This window comes from Elaeis guineensis, chromosome 2 (genome assembly GCF_000442705.2).
Source record: "Elaeis guineensis isolate ETL-2024a chromosome 2, EG11, whole genome shotgun sequence".
Taxonomy (NCBI): domain Eukaryota; kingdom Viridiplantae; phylum Streptophyta; class Magnoliopsida; order Arecales; family Arecaceae; genus Elaeis; species Elaeis guineensis.
In genome coordinates this window covers 113,318,143-113,342,407 of record NC_025994.2, presented here as the reverse complement: position 1 = coordinate 113,342,407, position 24,265 = coordinate 113,318,143, and the positions used below count along the sequence as shown (strand labels likewise).

General features: G+C 44.3%; 2 protein-coding genes across 4 annotated transcripts; one reads left to right on the top strand and one right to left on the bottom strand.

The window, feature by feature from the left end:
* The first annotated feature begins 8,294 nt into the window (after positions 1 to 8,294).
* Positions 8,295 to 19,520, top strand: LOC105042165 (uncharacterized). Of its 3 annotated transcripts, none has more exons than XM_010919287.4 (5): positions 8,295 to 8,844; positions 9,535 to 9,979; positions 10,796 to 10,911; positions 15,824 to 16,266; positions 19,154 to 19,520. In XM_010919287.4, the coding sequence occupies exons 1-4, from the start codon at positions 8,529 to 8,531 to the stop codon at positions 16,243 to 16,245; spliced, it is 1,299 nt and encodes a 432-aa protein (XP_010917589.1). In that variant the 5' UTR covers positions 8,295 to 8,528; the 3' UTR covers positions 16,246 to 16,266; positions 19,154 to 19,520. The 3 variants fall into 3 exon arrangements, with proteins under 3 accessions (XP_010917589.1, XP_073108912.1, XP_010917582.1); XM_073252811.1 differs by lacking the exon at positions 19,154 to 19,520 and adding an exon at positions 16,405 to 17,109; XM_010919280.4 differs by lacking the exon at positions 19,154 to 19,520 and having other exon boundaries at positions 8,296 to 8,844; positions 15,824 to 17,109.
* Positions 17,762 to 21,122, bottom strand: LOC105042184 (L-gulonolactone oxidase 3). The gene is made up of 3 exons (XM_010919309.4): positions 20,454 to 21,122; positions 18,714 to 18,969; positions 17,762 to 18,632 (listed from the first exon to the last, which is right to left on the bottom strand). The coding sequence occupies exons 1-3, from the start codon at positions 21,120 to 21,122 to the stop codon at positions 17,818 to 17,820; spliced, it is 1,740 nt and encodes a 579-aa protein (XP_010917611.1). The 3' UTR covers positions 17,762 to 17,817.
* Between the last annotated feature and the right edge of the window lie 3,143 nt (positions 21,123 to 24,265).

The window sequence follows — 24,265 nt, the reverse complement described above, 5'->3', positions numbered from 1 at the left end:
GAAGGAAGTACAGAGAAATTTTCACAGTCGAAGTTGCTCCCTTGAATCCTGTGCACGATCGCCCTCAGATATTTTGACATTTAATGAGTGCGTGCCGGGGTCTTTTCAAATCAGGGCGATCTGAAAAGACTTTTCAGAATTTCCACTGGGGCGTTGTCCCAGGTATGGTGCGGTAATGGCTTTGTCAGTTGTCAGCCGCTTTTAGCCGCCCGCTGTGGCGAGTGGGACACGTGGCGAACATGGGTCGGCTTGGGGAGATCCATGATCATTATAGCGCCAGATCCTAGGATCTATTTAAACCCGCCCTTCCGCCTCCAGGAGTTTTATTCTGCCTGAAAGTCCTCTTGGTGCCCGCCTTCTCTCTGAGAGCTCTGACCTTCCTTGACGTCCGCTTTGGCCCTAGGTGTTCTTCGAGTCATCCCTGTCCCTGTACCTCTGCATCCTTCGGAGCGACTTAGGTTAGTCCCGAAACTTTCATTCCTTCTCTTGCCCTCTAGGTGCCCCTTCTTCTCCATTTTTCTTCTGTCGCATTCCACTTGTTTGGTCCCCCACGAACCTTTCGCCTCTTATTTCGCCTGATCTCTCTGAGATTTTTAGGGTTCTTGCTTGAAATATCTTCTGACACCTCCACTTCTAGCGGTTCCAGGAGCTCGTCTGCCTCAGTCCCCCAGAACCCTCATACTGTAGACGAACCCACATCTTGGGCTGGGCCTCATCTGATTTTTGCACCGGGCGTCATTCCCTATTCTCTGACTCCGGACGAACTTTTACTGATAAAGGTTCAGTATGGAGTTCTTCCAGAGTACGATCTGGAGCTTCCTGATCCCGCCGACCGGGCTAGCACCCCCCACCTGGCCGTTTCTGCCTGTACTAGGAGGCCTTCCGTGCTGGGCTCCGGCTCCCGCTTCCATCCTTCATCATCGTTCTTTTCCGTTTTCTAGACATTTCTTTAGCTTCAATCGCGTCGAATTCCTTTAGGTTTTTGATAGGGTTCCTCTCTCTTTGCCATGTAGTCGAAGTTCAGCCATCTCTTTCTTTGTTTAGATATTTTTATACCTTCAAGCGCCACCCCTCGGCAAAGGACTGGTGGTACTTCTCCCCCCAGTTCGGCAAGAAGGGGTTGTTGAAAGGTGCTCCCTCTTCTATCCATAACTGGAAGGGGAAGTACCTCTACGTCCAATGTTCGACCTTAGAGTTGGGATTGCCCCCTTGGGGCTCCCTGAGGGACTTTGTTCGTCGGGCTCCTAGCCTGGGGGAGGACGACCTTCAGGCCGCCCGAAAGCTTCTTAGTTATCCAACTCCTTCCCTTCCCAACCTTCTGAAGGAACAGTTTATGTTCAACATCGGCTTGAGTCTCCTGGATCCTACGAGTATTCCATCTTTCCTTTCTTCTTTTTTTCTTCTTCTCTTCTTCTTCTCTCTCCCTCTTTCTCTTTTTTTTTTTAACTGCACGTCACCTCTTCCTTTTTCACTCCATTGCTGATCTTTTTTTCTCTCTCTCTTTTTTTTTTTTAGGAATGGATGCCAAAGCAGCACGGATGCTTGCCAGGGGCCTCAAGGTTTACAAAAGAAAAGGTGCTGTGGCCTCCGGGTCGGCAAAGAAGGCCAAAACGGAGGAAACGAGCTTGGCCACGCCTGCCCAGGAGGCTCTCACGGTCGATGTTCCTTCAGACGCCAAGCCCCCGATTCCCCGGGCCTCTTCAAGGAGTTCTCCCGCCGAGGTTCCCGCTTCGGGGGCCCGCTTCGAGGAGGTGCCAGGGGTTGAGAGGGGGAGGAGAAAGAAGATGGTGGCCCGCAGGGTCAGCGGCCGTCGAGCCGCCATCGAAGAATCCCACGGCTCCGAGGAAGAGCCGGTGGAGAATCCCTTTAATGACAGGGACCTGATAAAGCGACTAGTCGACGGGTGCATCCTGCCCAAAGTCGTCCAGAGGATCGTTCGCGCCGATCCCGAACAGCGGGTTTGAGACTCTCCAGGGTCCTTTCTCGAGGTAAACAGATTCACTTTCCTCTTTCCCCTCGCTCCTTCATTCAATTAACTTCTCAACTTTCATTCTAACCTTCTGGCCGCCCTTGCAGATCGGGCATCAGCTCCTCGCCAACATCGAGGCGACGAACAGGGTGAGGAGGGACGCCATCCAGGCGGAGGAGGGCCGTCGGGCCGAGGCCGTCCGCCTCAAGGAAAAGGCTGCCGAGGTAGCCAACCTCCAAGAGGCCCTTGAGAAAAAAAAGCAGGCCTCGGAGGAGATGGTGAGGAAGGCCGAGGCCGAGGTCGTAAATTTGATGGAGCAGATTTCGGTTCTGATCTCGGAGGTCAGGGTCCAAGCGGTGGAGGAGTTCAAGGCCTCTGCTGAGATGAGGGACCTGAACGTCAAGTTCGGCCAAGATGCATTCATCAAAGGATTCGAGCTCTGCCAAGAGAAGATGGTCAAAAAAAATTTCGAGCTCGACTTCAACTTCTTGGACGAGGCATCTGAAGATAAAGCCCGGCCCTCTCTTGCTACCGCTGCCACCGCAGCCCCCCTTCCAAGAATACCGAGCTCCCCAACTCCTGCTTCGGAGGTCCGAGACCTCTGACTTTGTATTTTTCTTTTACTGTGATTTCTCTTTTTTCTTTTGTCTTTAAGAAACATTCAATCAATAAAATTGGATTTCTCCTTATGGGGGGCTTCTCTGCTCTCTCTCTTTTTTTTTTGTAATGAGCCGCGTCTTGACGCTTTTGTCTCTCGATGGCAGTGTCCTGCCGAAGCGCTTCTCTTACCACAGGGAGTTCCGCTGAAGTCCACGATCCGACATCTGAGGAAGAAAGTTCGTCATTTAACAAAAAAGTCGAAGGAGATGGAGGACGAACTCCGCAGGCTGAGGGAGAGCCACTCTGAGGCCACTGCGGAAGCCACCTAGTTTCGAAACCTCCACGTGAAGGGGATCATGGAGTATAGCCGGAGGAAAGCGAACTTCGAAAAGGAGCTCGAGAAACATAAGAAGCGCGCCAGTGACCGATCTTGGGCTCAAGCTTCCAAGATCAGCTCTCTTGGAGCGGAGCTGTCGGCTGCACAGGAGAGGATCGGTCAGTTGGAAGGAAGCTCGTCCTGGCTTTCGACTCGGGCCGACAGCGACCGAGAATGGTCGAAGAAGTTCTCCGACCTTCAGCAACAGCTCCAGGACGCTGAGGCGAACTATAATGCGTATCGGACCGGCTGGTGCAAGCAGGTGGACGACTACAGGAGGAAGCTCAGGATGGCGACGACGAGGTTGCCCGCCTTCAAAGGCAGCTATTTGAAGGAGCCCAGCTTGCTCCTGTTCGGGATCCCGACGAACTCCAATCCCTGAGAGGAACCATAGAAGAGCTATCCGTCGCCCTTGGAGAGGGGAAGGCCGAGCTGCAGCAGTTGAAGATCCAGCTGGTATACGAGCAGCAGACGGTCAAGGACGCAGAGGCGGAATCCGAGATCCTGAGAAAGAGACTCCAAGAGGCGGAGAACGAAAGCCAATGATTTCATCGGAGGTATATGGAGATGCTAATGAGGGAGAAAGAATTAGAAGAAGAAGTCGAAAGCTTAAGACACTCCCTAATGAGGATCGAAGCCGAAAGTTCGAAGTCGGAAGAAGCCGGGCCCCCTTAGGGCTCTTTTTGCCTTTCGTCCTTCTATGTGTCTTCTTTTGCCATTTTTTTTTTCTTTTTGGCCTTCTAGGCTCTGTAACGCATACCTTGCTAACGAAATGAAAAGGAGATTTTTGTTACCTTGCCCGCGCGCTGTGTTGAATTATCGTCCGCCAGACTTCTTCCATTTTTGTCTCGTTCGATGTTGATGTTGTCCGAAGGTTCCTTGTTCATTTTTGTATTAGGTCGTCATTACCGAATTTCTTGTATTTTTTGATTTGTTCGACGTCGACATCATTTGAAGGTTCCTAGCCGTCATCGTGTTGATTTGTCTTTTCATTCGTGACCGTAGATCTCTCTTTCTCTTTCTCCTTCCTCCTTTTAAGCAAGGGTTCTCTCTAGCTTTTTATGGGGTCGCGGTAGCGTAGAAGGGCCGTCGAGAAGGTTCTCTTCTTTCTTATCAGGTCTCGAATGACCGGACCTTAGTTGGTGTCAGGATGAGGTTCTTTCCCTATTTCTGATGCAGTCGATTTCAGCTCAGGTTAGGACGAGATTCCTCTCCTGTTCCTAACAGGGCTGTGGGGGCACATATGGGCGTTGCAGGACCTCTCCCCCCATCCGATCTAAGGGTAACCGGGCCTTCGACTTTGCTTATGTTAGGGTGAGGTTCTCCTCCTGTCCCTAACAGGATGGTGGGGGCACATATGGGTGCTGTAGGGCCTCTCCCCCCATCCGGTCTAAGGGTAATCGGGCCTTCGACTTTGCTCATGTTAGGGCAAGGTTCTCCTCTGTCCCTAACAGGGTGGTGGGGGCATATATGGGCACTGTAGGGCCTCTCCTCCCATCCGATCTAAAAATAACCGGACCTTTGACCTTGCTCGTGTTAGGGCGAGGTTCTCCTCTTATCCCTAACATGACTGTGGGGGCACATAAGGACGTTGTAGGGTCTCTCCCCCCATCCGATCTAAAAATAACCGGGCCTTCGACCTTGCTCATGTTAGGGCAAGGTTCTCCTCCTATCCCTAACATGGCTGTGGGGGCACATAAGGGCGTTGTAGGGCCTCTCCCCCTATCCGGTCTAAAAATAATCGGGCCTTCGGCCTTGCCCATATTAGGATCTATTTTCGTTGTCTGAAGGGGTTATCTCCTGTCGTTACAAGTTCATGCAAAAAGAGAAAGATATGCAAATCTGAAAGGAATCTTAATTTAAAGCGAAGTCGTTCGTAATACATTTACAGGGTTTTTCAAATCTCAGGGCTGTAGAAGGTCTGCTCTCCGTCAAGGTCCTTCAGAGATGGAGTTGATGATCCCAATTGGAGGTCGATCTCTGGACTGCTCTTCCCTCCTCGGTGGCTCAGGTTGTGGCAGGGCCCTTGGCCGATCCTCTCTACCCTCAGACCGGCGTCGAATGAACCTGTCGAGCCGACCTCGTCTGATGAGCTCCTCGATCTCATCTCAGAGTTGAATGCATTCCTCTGTGTCGTGGCCGTGGTCATGATGGTAGAGGCAGAACTTGTTAGGATTGCGCTTCCCGGGGTGTGTGCGCATCCTTTCTGGCCTTGGGAGCTGCTCTCTGACTTCCATCAGCATCTGGGTTTTCGACGCATTGAGGGGGGCATAGCTGCGGAATCTTCCTGAGGGAGAGCCCCGCCGAACCCTGCACTCCGGGCTTCTCTGCCTGCGTGCTCAGGGAGGAGTCTGGGCGCGTTTGTACCTGGGAGGAGTTCGAGAATGTGGCCGAGCTTCTCTCGGGCCTTTTTCGACTGCGCGCTTACTCGAGTCTCCTGCCTGCCGCTCTCTCACGGTCTCCTCATCCTTCATCTTGAAGGCTTCTTCTGCTCGGGCGTATCCTTCTACCCGTGCCAGCAAATCGGCAAAATTCTTGGGATACTTCTTTTCCAGGGAGAATAGAAGGTCGTTCTTTTGAAGGCCGCCTTTCAGAGCGACCATCGCGACCGATTGGTCCAAGTTCCGGACCTCCAATGCGGCGACATTGAAACGGTTGACGTAAGCCCGAATGGACTCTCCCTTCCTTTGCTTGATGTTGATGAGGGACTCTGAACCCCTCCGGGGATGCCGGCTGCTAACAAAATGAGCCGCAAACTGGTGGCTCATCTGATCAAAGAAAAAGATGGTACCCGGCTTCAGCCCTGAGTATCAGTTTCTCGCTACTCCCTTCAAGGTGGATGGAAAAGCTCGGCACAGGATGGCATCTGGCGTGCCATGGAGTAGCATCATTGTCCGGAAGGCCTCCAGGTGGTCAACTGGGTCCGAAGTCCCATCGTTGCTTTCAAATTGAGGGAGCTTGAAGTTTGGCGGGATCGGTTCCTGCATGATCATTTGAGAGAAGGGAGGGTCAGTGCAAATATCCTCACCATAAGCGGGGGGAGTGTGGCGGAGTTCTTCGATCCACCGGTTCATCTCCTGGAGCCTTCGATCCAGGAAATCCTCTCGACTACGGGTCTCGAGGGTCTTCTGGCAGAATGGAGGTATAGATCTTTCAGGAGTAGAATCGTGATCTGACTGAGGGCTCTCCACCCTCGGATTCGTCTTTCCGGGAAAGGCGGGGCGACTGGCCCAAGTGGCCCATCCTACCATCGAATTTTGGAGTTCCGACGACGTTCTCTCCAGTCGCACTGACGCCTGCAGCTGTTGCTGTTGCTGCATAGCCTGCACCGCTTCAGTGAGGCCTCTGACATGCTGAACCAGTAGGTCGAATTGCTCCGTGCCAATCGCCGTTGCCGGAGGAGGAGGAGCCTGGAAAACTGAAGGTAAGGCCGGAGCCTGAGATCTGGCCGCGGAGGCCGTGGATCATCGGGTGGATGCTTTGCGGGGAGGCATCGGGCGAAGATCCAGTAGAGGAAGGAGAAGAGGATGTCGGAGAAGATGACCGGAGGCGGTCCCGTTGAACGCTCCTTTAAGAATAAAGGTACTGTGAAGACAACAGCCCTTCTTCTAGCGCCAATCCTGTTGGTGTAAAAATCTGCCGGCATCGGAGAAGCTGGAGTCGAGGGAGTCGCGGTCGCCACTGGGACCTGCAAAGGAAGTCTAAACCAAAGTTGGGGGTGCTCCGACAAGACCCTCCGACGCTCAAGTCAGTTCTCTGCCTCAACAAGAATGGAGTGCTCGAACGAAAAATTTTGCAGAATTTTGAGATAGAGATTAGAGCTTAGAGAATAACGTATCTGGGGTCTCCTTTTTATAGGCGGAGGATGCAACAAACTGATAGCGACGTTTGTAACCGCCTGGTAGTGGGCCGTTCAAGGCCATAAAGAGTTTGTTGCGGAGAGTAGTGACGTCAGGGGCTGTTCAGAGCCACGTGGAGCTTGTCACGGGGAGTGGAGTAGTGTTTGTTGTCGCGACTTGCCAAAGAGTGGTGGAGCCGCGCGGAATCTGTCACAGGAAGTGGAGCAGAGTTGTGGCCTGCCAGGGAGTCCAGGCCTGTCGGCCGAAGCTCGATTGAGGTGTCCGACAGAGAGAGGTAGCTCTCCATCTGAGAGGAGCTCGGATGTTGCTGACGAGCCCTCCACCGTTGGGTGCCTTGGGCGCTAGTACTGCAGGCGAGGGTCATTTGCTGTAAGAGCTCGGTCAGAGGCTTTTCGTAGACGAAGTTCGATTTCACGCAGAATTCGGCAGAAGGTCGACCGGCAGTGGATGTCGGACGGCGCTGGAGAGGTTCATCCGCTGGTGGGGTCCGGCTGCTGGAGTCCGTGTGTCGTAGGAGTTCGTCCGGAACCTGTCCGCTACAGAAGTTCGGTCGGAGTCCGGTCTCCGTAGAAGTCCGGATGGGAATCATTTGTCGAGGAAGCTCGGCCGAAGCCTGCCTGCAATAGAAGTTCGAAAGAAATTCGCTCACAATAGAAGCTCAGGTGGAGGCTTACAGTAGAAATCCGACGTGGACCGCTCGTAGTAGAAATTCGGAGCAGACCACTTGTAGTGGTAGCTCGGAGCAGACCGCTTGTGGTAGAAGTTCGGAGTCCGGCTCTTGCCAGAATTCGGATGAGACCCACCTGCGATAGGAGCTTGGGGCTGAAGTTCGTCTTCCGTAGGAGCTCGGACGAAGTCTACCTGCAGTCGGAGTTCGGAAAAGAAGTCCGGCTCCCGTAGGAGCTCGGACGAAGTTTAGAAGGTGGTCGACCACCGTAGAAACTTGGATGGAGTCCGTCCATCGTGGAGAATCCGATCGACACTGGTGGGGATTTATCCGTCGGTAGGACTTGGAAACGTTGCGGAGGCTCAGCCGTCGGAGAGGTTCGGAAAGATGTTGTCGAAAGTTGGATGTCGGTAGAATCTCGGAAGGATCACTCCTGACATGAACTTCGAGAACTTCGACTGGAGGGTATTTTATACCCAACAGGATGCAAGGTAGTCCACAAGGCAGGTATTATCTCTAATAAATCCCGGCTGAGATTTGTTGAAGTTCACTTGTAATGTATGAAGTAGGCTGGGATCAACACCAAAAAAAAAAAAAAAAAAGAAAAAAGAAAAAAAGAGAAGTGGGGGGGGGGGGCGCGGGGGGGGTGTGTGTTGCACATCACCCTCGTAGCTCTTAAAATGGCCACTATACAATCCGACGGTGGATTCACGTTAAAGATGCATCCTTCTACGCGACCCCGAGTCACCGGCATAAAATGAGAGTGGAGACTGGATGCCGCGAACAAGCCAGCAGAGCCCACAAGCCCAACGATTTTACTTGGCACCGCTGAGTCCTGCCAAGACGCCAATCCCGGAAACATTAAAACAGACGGAACCTTCCAGTCCTACTCCGCATCCGCGCCTCCCTCTCCCCTCCCCGCACCCTTTGGTCTCGCACTCCGCAAACTAAACAAAACAGTTCGAAAAGGGAAAAAGATAGGAGCCCCGGAAGAAGAGATTAGAAAAGCAGGGAAGATCGAGCTCGCTCTCACGGCAGCGCTAAAAAGCGGAGGAGATGCAGGAGAGTGTGCTCTCGGCTCGGCGGTCTCCGCCGTGCCCGGAGGAGGAGGATGGCGACGATGAGTCCAAGATCCGTAAGCACGCCTCGTTCGCCTCCCGGATCTCCAAGAACGCCCGCCTTGGCTCCGGCTCCCACTGCCTCGTCGTCTCCCTCTCTCTCCTCCTCCTCCTCGTTGTCGCCTGCTTCCTCTTCTCTCGCTCGCGCCCGGTGATCTGTGTCTCCGCCCACGATTCCATTGCTCGCAACGCCCTCTTTGGGGCCAACCTCGAGGGCCTCGCCACCGATTTCGGCTCCCTCGGCGTTCCCTGGTGTAAGCCCTTTAAATCTGTCCTCTCCGTATTCCGATGTGCGGAAATGGAGGGTTTCTTGAGGTTTATTTGCTCGATTTGTTGCTTCTTTAACTGATCTTCCGGAAAATATTGATTTATTTTTTGAGTGAATAATTTAGGGTTTCTTAGATTTGGCTTTATGATTTGATTCGGTTCTGTGATTACTTGTTGGAATAATCTCTTGTTGCCTTTTTTGTATTTCTTGCATCTGAGCTTTGCATGTCGCTTATCAGGTTTCGGATATTTCTTGTCTATTTTGGTAGTTTAGATGTGATAATAATGGGACTCCTGGAAAATTTTTAAGGAATCTTCCGAGAAGTTTTATCCGTTGTTCGAATTTATATGGTTTTCATCTAACATTTAAATTGCCTTTTGTGTCATGATTCTTCGGTAGGTTACACGATTTTTACTTGTGGAAATTTTAGCATTCTTTCTCAACGTTTGCTATACATTTCTTGTTTGGCTAGTGTTCTTCTCGATTTTGCTCCTCAGGGCTTCACTGCCGGTCTTCTGCTATCAGGATGCGATCTTCTTTAGTCTGCTTGGCTGGATGAACTAGAAGAATGGGCTGAAAATTTATTTTAAATAATAAGCGTAGCTTGGTGTTTGGTTCAATGAATTAGAATTTCTCTGCCACTCTATGGTTTCTTAATTCTTCTTCTTGGCAAAAGGCAGATCGAAACATGGCAAAACAGTAGAGTGGACGACAAAGGATCTACTCAAAGGCTTGGAAGAGTTTGTGCCGATCTATGAGACCCGTCCGATCAAGAACAACAAGTTTGGGATGGGCTTTGACCATAGCTTTGGACTCTGGTTCATGGTCCGTTGGCTCAAGCCAGATCTGATGATTGAGAGCGGTGCATTCAAGGGGCATTCTACATGGGTCCTTCGACAAGCAATGCCAGAGACATGGATTATATCGCTTTCTCCTCGACACCCGGAGAAGTATCTAAAGAAGGGGCCGGCCTATGTTGATGCGAACTGTACTTACTTTACTGGCAAGGATTTTTTGGATTTTGGAAGTGTCAACTGGGCGAGTGTTATTAGGAAGCATGGGATTTCAGATCTCAGCCGGGTGCTGGTATTCTTTGATGATCACCAGAATGAGCTGAAGAGGTATATCCATGCCTAGTATTTGGTCCTTTTCCATCCAAGCCACATAAGTGTTCCGTATTTTATAAAAATTTAAACTGTAGTATATTTTATCTAGTAGAGTCAACCCAAGTGTTACTGAAAATTTTCTTTTTCCCGCCGGTGCTCTGAACTTTTATGTAATCATTATCTAGACTCGCAATCACAAAAAAATGGATTTTGCTCTTCTTCATAGAAAGAGGACATCGACTCATCTCAACTCCAAAATCAATCATGGAGTATTCAAATCAGAAATTTATATTGTCAATATGATCTTTATCACTAAAAATGCTCAGAAACCAAAATTCACATGTTTTCTTTGGATAATCTATAACCCAAACATCAAGTGGGTATAAAATAAATGGTTAAAATGATGTGAGACCATGTTTTGTTTTGATCCAAGCATTAAAATCTATTGATTATCAATCTTTATATGTTTTAACATATGTATTATGACTAATAAGATGAATTTGCAATTTAATATGTTATCATGTATGTTAGCACACTAGCACAATGGAAAACATCGGTTTTTGTACCCATTTAATGCATAGCTTAGAGACCGCAGAAATATATAATATTTTGGATCTGAGCTAAAAGCTCTATTATTGATTTTGGACTTGAAAGGAATAGATACCCTTTCTTCTCGAGAAAAGCATAGTCCATCCCTTTATAAATTATACATGTTAGTGATCTCTGCAGGAGCATAAGTTAAGAAGTTGAATAACTTTGTTTATCTTCATTTATTGCTCTAGCATATATTCCCATAAGCTGTGGCTTTTGATTTTGTTCTTGCTGAAACAGATTAAAGCAGGCACTAAAAGCTGGATTCCGACATCTAATATTTGAGGATAACTATGATACTGGAACTGGCGACCATTATTCCTTAAGGCAAATATGTGATCAATCTTATATTAGAGGTGCGTACTTGTATTCTTCCTTGGCTTTTATGTACCATGTATACTTGTTCATGCATTTTCATGGGTGCAAGCTTGCATCTAGCTATGCATCAATTATTTAAATTCTCGACACCTCACAAAGTTCGATGGATGAAGCAGTCCAAACTTCAAACTCACTGTTCTGTTTCTTGATTTCAGTTAGCTGACATTGTGACTGGTATGATTAATAGGTGACATGTTAAAACCAACCCAGGAAGCTACAAAAATTAGGATCTTTAATCTGCAAATAGGAAAGCATCTATTAACTTAGGATGAGTTCTTTTGTTATTGGAAATTGATCTTGCAAAGATTTCCACATAGGAAGAGCATGATGTGTTTTAGAAGATGGAGTGGTCCGTAGGATATGCAAAGGTTCCATCAACTAAATTTTAAAACATGGTACTCAGAAACTTCTATCTAGTGTATTGTACCTACTTGTGGTTGTCTTTGTATAATTGGTATTGATCCTGGTTCCTAAATGCTTCTTTACTTTAAGAGAAATACCAGACAGCTGCACCTGGTTGACAAGCTGAATGTCATGTCTTCGAATTGGTAATGGTTAGCTAGAATCTTGGTTAACAAGCTTTCCTAAAGGGTTGATTATTTAAAAAAAAAAAAAAAAAAAGCTCTTCTAGGTTATCCCTAGAAACCAACTAACTAATAAATGAGCAGATTGGGAAACCATTGCCGTGGATAACCTTCCTTTCCTGCAAACTAGTGGTAAAAGGTTCCAAAGATGGATGATTGCATGCTCTCAGATCTTAGCACAGCTCCACTAAACTATTCCCTGTGCTTACCCCTTGTTGTTACTTATTTTATTTCCTTACTGGACATGCTTCATTGTTGCTTTTTTTTTTTATATATATATATGTTTTACTTCTGTAGCATCCAGACATGGAAGGGGTTCTGAACCTTTTGACAAATTTGGCTTGAGGTCTTATGGGTTGGTATAGAAAGGAGGTGGGGAAGAGAGGGGGAGAGAGGATATTGCTGTTTGATACCTATGTTTTGGAAAGGAGAGCTCAATAACCGAAGAAGACAATTTTCTCTGATAAAACAGAAATAAGAGCTCATGGGCAGTGTGTGTTGGCCAGTGAAAGTGTAAAAATTCTGCATGTGTGGCTCAAATGTGGATGCATCGGCGCTTCCCTTTCGCGCTCACAAAAACTCTCTCTTTTAAACACTTTTCATCAGCCTCCATGCATTCTATAAAGGAAATGAGGAATGTACTTGATCATAGTGCTTGTTTATTGTAATTTTCTTCGCATTCCTTGATATTTGTGCAATGCATATGTTTGAGAGGAAAAAAATTCAATTACATTTTGTACAAATTATATGAATCGGTTATTTAAATAAAAATAGTTGTGTATAAAATGTAAAAAAGAAACATTACCTAATGTTTTAAAAGACAGTTGCAGTATGCATGCGATCAAAGGACTGCAATACTGCATGGTGCATATGCGGTATATGGGCTGCATATGCAGGTGAAGATGCAGTTACTATTTCTTAATTATTTAAAAATAAGCAGAATGATTAAGTAAATGATAACAACAATAGCAATAGTAATATTTTTTCTATTTATAATAGCAATATTAATAACAATACTTACAGTTAGTGCTTATTTTTTAGTGTTTAGTACCTAATAGCAATAAACGTAACATAATTTACATTTTAACACAGTTAATACCCATATCAAGCACACTTGAAACCTATGTCAAACTTAACCATTAGCTTCAACTCATCACCTCACGCCCTAACTAGAGTGGGCTATGTGGCTCAGAAATTCTAATTGGGCTCACATATGCAGCTGTACAGTATTAAGCAAGCCATATACATGGCCATACAATTATAAGTTGATAGTCATTTTGGTCCATATGTAGTATGAGTTTATGACCACATATATGCAATGTGGGGTGGGGGTCAAAGGACCTCAAATACATGTATGGCTGTGTGCACTGCATTTAAACAGCGATATTACCATATGGAGCTGTAGAATACTAAAATGAATAATTCTATTAATCTAAAATTCTGAATTTCAATACTAAGTGGTTTAGAATAGTTCAGTTGGTTTGTCATTGGAATTGAGTGAATCAAGCAATCAAATTAGGAAACTAAAATAGTTAGTATGGCTCTGTTTATCTTCTAAAAAAAGAAGGCATTTGTTGATTGGTCAAACTTCCATTTTGCTAAGTTTTGCTAAAGCGAGACTGAAAGTTTTAAAAAAAGACTAAGGGGTATTCTCATATGAAAAGTAGGAGACCAAATGTATTCTCATCTGAAAAGTGACTGATGGAATCTTGAATGTGCTAAAACTTGAAACTATGATTTTTTTCTTCAAACAGTAGATATGATCTGTTGGCCGGAAAAGAAAACTATGGTTTCTTCCAAGCAGATCTCCACCCTTGTGGTTCGTCCAGTGTTGGTCTTTCTGAAAGGCATCCTTATTTTCCATAAATTATATTTTTCCACTCTTCCTCACCATTTTAGGAGGACCACAGTTTCTTTTCTTTTCTTGTTTTTTGTTTGAGGCAAAGAAAAAACACTTTTAGGTGTTATTAAACTTTTCTTTTAACTCAACAACTTGAGATGGTTGTCTCTAACAGCTCTCTTCCTTCATGCTGTTTATGAAATTCTCTTTATCTGTTGTTTCCAAGAGATTTTCTGCATGCGTGTTCCTTGAAATTCTCTGCCATCATATTCCCATTTCCTCGATCAGATCTATGCGTCATGCCATTTATTTTTATTGTTATCTTCTGCCATACTTGAATTTTCCTTTGCTGTTGTCATAGAGGACACTCATGTCTTCCTATATTGTATTAGTATCTCAACTGATAATTTAGGTTTCCTTGTTTCTGTTCCAAATAAAGAAAATCCTTTTGCTTCATCTTCCCTTAATCTAATCTGCCGTAGTCTTTTCTATGGATATTAAATGGTTGATCATCACATTGGAAGTTGATATTGCACGATGTTGTTGTTAGGACACGTGTTTATTAGTTTAAATATCCGACTTCTTAAAAAAAATTGAAAAACATGTAGAGAGCAGCGAGTCGGGTCGAATCCATGGAAAAGACAGTGCTTTGATTTGATAACTTTGACTTTCATAAAAAGAAAAAGAAAGTTTTTGAAACGGAATTGTAAACAGAAGACAGAAATTAAACGGTGCTGAAAGATAAACTCAGTACTAAGATCTACTATTTAGATCTTAACTTCTACTTGCAATAAAAATTAATTTCAGAAATTTAAATCTTGTGTTAATTAAAATCTAAATCCTATTGCAAGAATTTTAAAAGAAATACAGTAATCAAAAATTAAAAGTGCATAAAAGAAAAGTTTAGTACTAAGATCTACTAACTAGATCCTATCATCTACGTACAATAAAAATAAAGCTTGTAATTAAAAAGACAGAAATTTAAAGAACATAAAATTAACTTTTCATTGATTAAAATCAGAATTTAATTACAAGAAACTTAAAGAAACGTAAAAGCAAAGAACAGGAAATAAACAGAAAGCTTATAACAAAGATTCTTGAAGCAGATTCTGCAGTCTTGTCGAGAAGATGGTTAATGACCTCCTTAGAGCATGTTGGTTTCCTCTCTCTTCTTTCTCTTTGGATCTTGATCTCAGATTGGTGTTGGCGTGGAGATGGCGTAGGAAACAATACTCTTCTTTTCAGCACCTCCTGCCTCAAAGCAGCCTTCAACCCAAGCCTTGCTGCCCACCCTCTCTTTCTTTGTGCCGCCCCCTCTCCTTGATGATATCATAGTGCTGGTGTTTTGGGGTCTTTAAATAGGGCTAGGGCTGGGGTTAAGGTGGTATTTTTCTCACGATTTTATTCCATGTATAATTATTTTTATTTGGTATAGAATCTCCCTTCCTTTGGATAGGCCTCAAGCAACAACCTGCCATCTATTCCTTGTGCCGCCTCCTTTCATTGTGGCCGCCCCATATTGCTGCCGCCTACCCCTTGTTGGCGCCCTCCTTCTGTGCCCTAGAGTAGGGTTTCAAGTGGTGGTTGGCCGGCTAGGGTTCCAAAGTCCTGACGTTTTGAATGTCTCCTACGATTTGAGTATACCTGCCAAATAAGGAAGAAATGTAAATTGTTTTTTCTTTTAAATCTCTAGTGGGTGTGAAATTATTTTGGTGCTTAGATTGATCAGTCAACTTTTTCATAAAAGTACTCTAATTTCATATTTTTCAAAAAATATTATTAAAAATATTTAATTTTGCAAGAAAGTCCAACTTAGTTATGAAATTAGGGTTTTTGGAAGATGTTAGCACCATTAACTACCTAAAATACTTAAAATAATTGTAAAAATATATGACTTATCAGAAGTCACCACGAGATCATGCAGATTATCATGAAAGCCTTGTTGCTTCAACCATATTCAAATCTTAAGGATGCACTGCTTAGCAAACTACTCGTTGTCTGTTAGGCTGGCATATGATCTCAAATAATTGTCCAGGTGAGAAACATTGTTCAACCAGGTGAGTATAATTGATAAAAGGAAGATCAGTAAGTTTTGTGACATCTTCTATACCTGTATGGTGAGCCACATATACCTCACATGCCCATTCTGAGCCATTAGTCTGAAATCAATGACCATCTGCAAGTCCAGCACAGAAATTAAAGCCCTTCAATGCCTGCATAGAACTGCCACTGGGAGATACATTTCTTGCCTTCAGTAATTTGAATTGTCTTTCAGAAAAGAATAGTGCTCATTTTATTTATTTATTTAACATTTTGAATGATGTGTTTTATGTGCAGTGAGTGCAATGCATTGCATTGCGTAGGGAAATGGTTGATAATTCGGACTTTTTATCTCTTCTATTGCCCTTAGATACCCTAAGTATGTTCCGTTTGCCCTAACATTGTGAACTTGTATTTTTATTATAGGTGGTGGGCATAGCTGCTTCAGAGAGAGCGATGAGGCAAGAATAAGGATGAAAAGACAAAAGTTCTGGGAGAAGGCTGTGGACATCGATGAACTTTGTGGGAAGGGAGAAGCATGGTGGGGTGTTAGAGGATACATGCGAGATGATTTTAACCACAGCAATAAGGCAATATCGTATGCAGAACATTTTCAAAACAGCAGGTTTGTGGAGTCAGTGTTGGATGTATACTGGGAGCTCCCACCAGTGGCTGGTCCCTCCCTTACCCATCAAACTAGATATGACCCTGCTCGTGCACCTGATCCAATTATTGAAGATGGAAGGTATGGTTTATTTCAGAGGCTTGGTCTAGCAAGACTTGAAAACTCAGTATTCAATGGATATACACAGATGGTATATCTTCAGATATCCACGCCCACCTCTTAAGCATATGCAGGGATTTTGAAGGTGCCTTTCTTTTGTTTCTTGCCTCCCATATGTGTGGCATGTGGAATCTATAACCTGTTTCATCTGTTAGCTTGTTTAGCTTTTACTATTGCCTCCGTACTCCCGTTTTCCATAAAAACTATATGTTTTTCGTTTTAGTGGATTCGCAACATCAGCATCATATATGGAGTACTTCTAGACTTTTGTGTGGTAAGTTAATTTAATGATCATATTGTATCCTTTTTGCTTTCGTCATTTCTTTTCTTGCTAAACTGGAATCATTAACTTCTTGATTATCCATCCCTGCTGATGTTGCACTCGCTTATCCCATCTTAGGTAATTCCCTCCTATTCTCTGAGACCTTTTTGAGGATTCATGGATAACAACTCTTAAGGATGAAAAAGTTTTAGTAATTTATATTAATTAAGTCATGCCACAGGATCCTGTCATAATTTGTCTTTAGTGTTTGTTGTTTGAATGATTGCAAAAAACTATGCAGGAAAAATTTACTACAGTCAGAATTTATATTATCTTCTTCTCTCGCACTTCACCTTCCTTATTTACCTTTCCTCATTTCTTCTTGGTGGTCAAATTGGTGATAGAACATGTCTGAATTTGCTGTTTTGTGAGGGGGTTTGAGAGGTGGACGATGGGTTATCTGGTGAAGAAGTGAATGTAATGGGGAATGTGCTACTTCTTGACGTGTTTTGGAGGGGTGTATGTAATTTGCAAATTTGTAGGCTTATCCTAGAAAATTTCCTTCTTCCACTCTTCAGGAAAACAACACTTTAATAGTGGAAGGTTGGAACTATTAGAAAAACTTCTTCAGTATCTATGTATTAATGAAGAGATCATATTTACATACTAGAGAGGCAAGCAACATGTGAAGTTGTAGCTATTGCTTGGTGCAGAGCTGATGGTGGAGGAACATAAGACGTAGCATAGTTTTAGCATCTCTATATCTTACATTTCTATATCTGATAAATTACTTGCAATAGTTATTATGAGATTGGGAGGTTCTGGTATTTTCTTACATGCAGACCATCTAGAAAGTGAATTTCAATTCTTTGTGTTGTCTTGTATGTAAATTATACCTTCAACTTGTGTCATCCTGGTTTATTGACTTCATACTTCTCAGTATGGGGTCCACACATTTCCTAGATTACTAATTCATCATTAGTTATATCTGTAATTGTTCTTGTGCTGTTTCTGATGACGAACGAAACCTTTCCTTCATTGCAGCAGAAACTCCTTGATAACATTCTATGATGAATTATGTTTACTAAGATTTTGTATATGATAGCTTGTTTGTCCTAGATCTCCTGTATTCTGTTTTCTGAATCCTACTGTTCTTTTCTAGATATTGTCGTCTGCTTAGACATCATATGCCTTTGTTAAGGTATTTTTATCATTTCCAACATCTAAAAGATGGCACGCTTGAATGGCTTGATCGGTACTGATCTGACCTTTGCCTAAAAATATGGCTGTTTTTGCTAATTATATTGGTTACAATATCTGGTTGTTACTGCCATAGGCTGTGGAAAACAATTTGAGAATTCTCATCAGACATCATCACTGTGCCGAAGATTCTGTATATCTGCAAACCATAGCTTTGTTGTAAACAAGACCTGGCTTGCACAAGTATCCTTTTGCTGGACTGCAATGCCTATCTTCTGAGCAGATGCACTGTCCTTCCAAGGCACACCCATCATCTTTGGCCGATTCTTTCCCAAGGAGTATCTCATCTGACCACTGACTATCAAATATATCTTGAGGATCTAGTTGCCTCTTTGCCAAAAGAAACTTGCTCATTTTAGGGTACTTTTGTTGCACTCCTGTAAAAGCAAGCTTCCTGTTCTTGGCCCAGTGAGGCTTCGCTCCATACTTGAAGAACGCCATTTGCTCCACCTCCTCCCAAATATCCTGATTGAGCCTAGGTATTGAAGGCTCATCAGCTCTGTAATAGTTGAAATCCACAACAACAGAATCCTCAGATTGTCCAAGGTATGCTTCTGAACTCTTAATAAAGCGAATTAAAAATCCATTGTAGATATCAATACCACAGAAATTCTCTGGCTTTAGGTCTCTTAGCTTCTTGACATCAAGAATGAAGTCTCTGAATTTTGGAGCAGGAAAGATGGCTGTAGTCTCGTAGAAAAACAGTCCTTTGATTCTTGGATCCCATGCACACGAGCTTAAGATGTTAGATGATGGTGAGTGTAGACAGGAACCTGAAGTCTGCATCTTACCCTGATAACCCACAACTGGGTAGCCGGTGAAAATTACATTGTTCTTCAAGCCATTGCCCACTAATTTCTTGAATCCCACTTCTGTAGCTGCCAGGGTGCACTTTCCATTGACATTCCTGGCTTTCTCTAGTGCCTTTTCTGCACAACATTATGAAATGTTAATGGTTGATGTTCATTTGCCAAGGATAACTCTTTTGATCTGATAGGGTTAAAAGGTACCTGTCGCTCTAACTGTACTGGAAACCGCAATGAGGTTTGACTGAAACCCAAGGAAGTCATTAGCACCATCACCAGAGCTGTTTAAGGGAACTCGATCATCATATCTATAGACTGCTTTATGCTGTGATGGATACCAGGTGATGTCTGCAAACTCATGCTTCTGAGCAAGATCAAGGAATTCATCTTCAAAGCGACTGTCATCTTCATAAGAATAACTTACACTTCTTTTGAATCTACGTTCTAGTGAGAGAGTCACCTGCAGTTTATATTCAAAACCTTACAGAATTAGTCCATTGTTAAAATTTCGAAAACCCAACAAATATGATAAAAGTTTTTTGAAAAGGAAAAATGAAAAGATAAGTCGGGAAAAGATTAGTCGGTCTCTCAAAATAGTTTTATGTCATCAATACCAATTGTTGTACTTGTTCTTTATTGTGAAGCAAATGAAATTGATGCCCAAAACAAAGAAGAGGAAAACGGAAAAAGAGAGAAGCTGTGTGACTAAATTTATACCATTGCACGATGCATAGACTGACGAACATCCCTATGTGAATTAAACAACTCTGTCCTCTCTGCGGCCCATGCTTCGAAGGTGCTTTACTGCATTTCATGTATGTTGGCTTGAATGTTTTTGTCATGTGCGGCCTTATTGTTAAACATGTTGAATTGTCCATGCATGGTCTGTTGTAATCAGTCGATCCATTTCCTATTTTCCACTCTTATTCTGGACTTTGTCAATAGTTCATATTATCTGAACTATGCTTTGAAGGATAAGTTTGTTGGGATCCAATCTCTATTTTGTTGAAATTGTCCTCTAGATGAGATCATTCCTTGACAGGGCATCATCAAGGCCTTTTGCTCGACAACTCTACCTTGTAACTTTTCCACTTTATTTCCTGCCGGAAGTTAACGAAGGGATGCGTGCACTATTTATGGAGAAGGTTATGATTTGAAATTCCTCTGGAGCACTGAGGTCTGTTGAGCTTTTTGAATTTTGTTGGCATTCATGATGCATGACTTGGAAGCTCATTGAGCTACTTTGGTTGGACCTGGTATTTGGTAATCAGTATTGTGCCGATATAAACGGCAACACTGTCCTGTCCCTCATAATGAGGAGAAACTTCACTAGTGACTGCCTACAGAAAAGGCGTCCGAGATGAGAGAGATGGCAAGGCTCTGTTAGAGGAAGATTGCAAGAATTTTACCTTTTGTGATTCCTTTTACACAGAGAGATGTATAGACTTAATTGCTTGATTGAGAGCAAAATTGAGGACAATATAATCCATGAAAGAGAGGAAGCCAAATGTTTTGATTTCATGCTTCTAGGAGGGCTAGGGCGGAACCAGAAAACAAAGAATTCGAAGTGACATTGGAAGGCTACGGTATGTCAATTTCCTGAATTTGAGAAAAGGAAAGAGGTTGTTTTAGATGGATCAGGATATGCAAATGGTCCATGCATACCCAACTCCAGCTCAAGTGTCAGGCCCAGCTGTGGCGGTTGGACATCCAAAGAAGCTCCAAGTCAACCCTTTTTTTTTTTTTTTAAATCACGATACTGGTCGTCTTTAATCAGAGACCTTGGGCTCTCTGGTGTAGCCAATAATCGTTACCCTTCATGGGAGGCGTTGGGTAGGCTGCCAAATCTTCATGTAAAACCATCAGCCTAAACCCTTGATCTCAGTCATACCGTGGTGCAATATTAGAATCAGTCAAGCAAATCCCAAGGAACAACATACTGACCTTGGAGATGACTCCCAGCAGTCCCAGTGACACCCTGGCCGCGTTAAAAAGTGGATCTCCATGCTCCAATCTGACGATCTTGGCATACCCTTCCGATCTCCCGGCCGGCACCACCAGGCTGAGCCCCACCACGTGGTCGTGCACCGCCCCGCCCTTCCCCCACCACGAGCTCCCGTGCGATCCCGTGCTCACCACCCCGCCGACGCTCACCCCCTCCCAGTACGGCGCCGCCACGAGGCTCACCCCCGCCGCCTCCACCTTATCGATCAAATCCCTCAGCGCTACTCCGGCATCCACCGTGACCGTCATCTTCTCAACGTCCACCTCGATCCCCGTGCTGTACTTGGCCGTGCTTATAAGCGTCGAATTCTCCGACGGAGGACAGGCCAACTTGGGAATGGTGTGGGAGAATCCGCTTGCCACCTTCACCTTTTGGTTCCTCTGACTGGCCCGAGCTACCGCGGACCGGAGCTCGTCTTCGGTCGTCGGGTAGGCGACAGTCTGGACCCAGCAGTCCTTCCGGTCACCCCAGGCGCCGTAGGCGTTGGAGAGCAGGCAGCCCGTCGCGTTGCATTTGACGGGTGGAGCCGGCGGCATCGCCAGGGCCGGCCTCGTGTTCGAGCAAATGACTGCAAGGAGGCCATGAAGAAGCCAGATCAGGGAGGCCATCTCGTGCGAGGTGGGTGGATTCTGTGCGACTCTTGCTGGCCTCTTTAGGTTGTGGACCAGGCTTCGAAGGGAGGCAAGGGGAGAAGTGTTATCTTAGGTTTAAATGCAAGTTTGTTCTGTGTTGTGGAGTGTATATTTGGATTTTTGCTTTTGCTTTTTCTTTTCGTGTCTGAAAGGGATCCGCAGAATATTATAGTAGTGTACAGCTAGCTGCCTATGAGGTGCTTTTGTTCCTTATATGTTGCTTGGGGCCATTCTCGCCTACCACTGCTTGTGCTCCAAGGTGCTACTGTGAATGGAGTGCGTGTGGTCCCTGCACTACCAATATGTTCATTTAAAACTGGAATGTATTTTTGTATTCGCCGAAGGCGTGGGATAGAGGGCTTCTGAATCGCACTAACCATCACGTATTTGCTTTGAATCATTTGGATCTGACTCCACTCCCAGCTTTGACTATTAGCCCCCATGAGGTTTTTTTATAGTCCGTCGTATCATTCCATTAATAAATGAGAGTAATCATAAATAAGACGAGCCCTCTCCACTCTCAGATCTTGATTTTCAACTTATGCCATCAATAGGTGGGGCTCCTCCCCAATATGCTATGAGGTGACATTGTCAGGCATCGATCCAAGGGAAGTTCTAGCTCTGGCGTCTTTCTCGAAGATCTTTGGTCGATCTTTACTTTTAATCAGCCTTGGAGCCATGCATTACTACAACCCATCACTCTGGGGAGAGCGATCCTCGCACAGTCCCATCGGGCTATATCCTCTATATGGGAACAGGCCACTTTGGCCATTTGACATCAGTCACTTGGACTTCGGCTATCGGCCCCAATATTAGTATTCGCATCGAGCTTGCTGCCAGCTCTTAAGGTCTATTCCTCTTGATCCTTGATTCAGTTGCCCCCATCTGAATTCTCCCTGCAACTGTTAGACCGAGCTATGAAAGTCATGATAACCCTAAGAGGCCCTCCTACAGTCTAGTCACATCATTCATCAAATAAGACAAGCGGCTCCTATCAGATGATTCCTACCTTTAACAGTGGCAGTCCCACGTGCTATGAGGTGACAATACTCACCAACTCAAGAAAGTCAAAATGCTAGGCACGATATTGCTTAGAGACACAATGAGGGGCAAAAAGGTCCTCTATAGCCTCCCGCTTCTCTTCAAGGCTCCAACCTCACCTATAAAAGATAATCCGAAGATCTCAAGAAAGGTATGCTTCCTCTCTCTCTCATAAACGTTCGCTCTTTTTCAACTACTGTGAAAAATCTGACTTGAGCGTTCAAGGGTCTTCGTCGGAGCCAACTCCGATGGAAGCTTTTTTTACAGATCTGGCTGTCATTGATCCACCAGACGTCACCCCGTTCTAATGCCTCCGATCTAAGATGGATTCCAGCCGTAACAAAAATCAACCAATTTGGTTTACTGGATACATGCCCCAAGTTGCATGACTATAAAAATATGCATCTCAATTGCAGGAATTCTCTAAAATCAGAGTTTGTTGAGGATTTGCATTTCTGCACTTCCAATGAGCCCATTTTGATGGTGTCGTGGCCGATATTACGTATTTTTATATGATTTTTATAATTTGATGGATTGTCTCATCGTAACTCCTTTTCGTTTGGCAATTATGGAAGGCTTTTCTGATTGGTATTCCATTTTAAGAGACCATAAGCAGGGCCATACCGTTGATCAGAAGCATGGTTTTCAACTTCACCAGGACCTCAGCCGAGATGTGCCAGCTTGCATCAGTATGGGAAGCCGGCAATTTTGCTAGAATATCAAATATGGGTCCTCTGTACCTCATCCATAAAAACCATAAGCTGATATCCATGGTAGGGGGATCTCTAAGAATATGGCAAATAAATTATCCGAGGTTTTCTGATAATCTTTGTACTTTATTATTATTATTATTATTTTGAAAAATGAAGTGAGGCACTTCCCCCATAATGATATTATTAATCTAGTGCTATGTACATGGTTTGCTTCTAATATGAGTGATGCACGAGCAGGCATTCAGCTACACTGATGTAAGCGGGATAAGCGGTGCAACTTCATGTGGCTTTCTTGCTTGGCCTTGTGCACTCCCCACGTAAGTCTCCTCAACGCGGTCAAGTCGCTGGTTGTTGCCTTTATCTAAACGTTTCGTGTCCTTGGAGTGGGTTGAGCTCGGAGGATAACCAACCGATTCCTGTATTCTTAATCCATTTTTGCAATACGAAGTCCACCGTTTTTTCTGCCCCAGAAAGTGTGGAAGCAGAATATTCTATTATTTCTTTTCTTCCATAAACACCAACTTTTTACGACCAACAACCTACACAATGTATGTTAGAGAGGTCTCTTTTTTTAAGATGAATTTGTCTCCATATGTGTCAGAGTCGGATCTTTGTTCGGTAGCTTTTTTTTTTTTTTTGATGGGGCGGAGGGGGGCGGGGGTATGAACCATCATATTATTCTAATGTGAGTATATTTCAAAAAATAAGAATAGAAAAAGGCAGACGCCATCCTATCGTTAAGTCCAACCTCTGATATACTCGGTAACAAATGATATAATCCAATCTATCACATTGTTGGACTTGATAATTTTGTATTAAAAGAGACCATCGGGTACATGATACCATTCAAATAACAGTATAGTGCGCGAATGATACCATCCACCATATACGGCACTTACTTTGAATTAAAATGACTAGGATAGTGACATGTATCCTTTAAATTATAGACTAACACCTATTAATTAGTTTCCTAAATTTTGATATACACATCAATAATTGAAGCAACACTATATTCAATTGACAGCATTTGTATGGGGCCAGTATCATTTTAAGGGGAAAAAACATGCTACATGGGTAGCGTGTAGACCTGTTTTCTTTGGTAGCACCCCTTTATTAGTTGATATGGGATAATAACAATTTCCTCCACCCAACCTCATAACACCTTCATCACAGATTGGATCCTGCTCGAGAGAGGACCCACCCATGGCTTCAGTCCTACACAATTCTGATATTCCTTGTGAGGAACTAAATAAATTGATAAGGTTGTGAAGCAAATGGGCTCCGATACCACCTTTCACTGGACGCACGGTCCAAAAAGCTTAAGCTATCAGACGGTGGATCAGCCAAGTATTGTAAATCCATGCG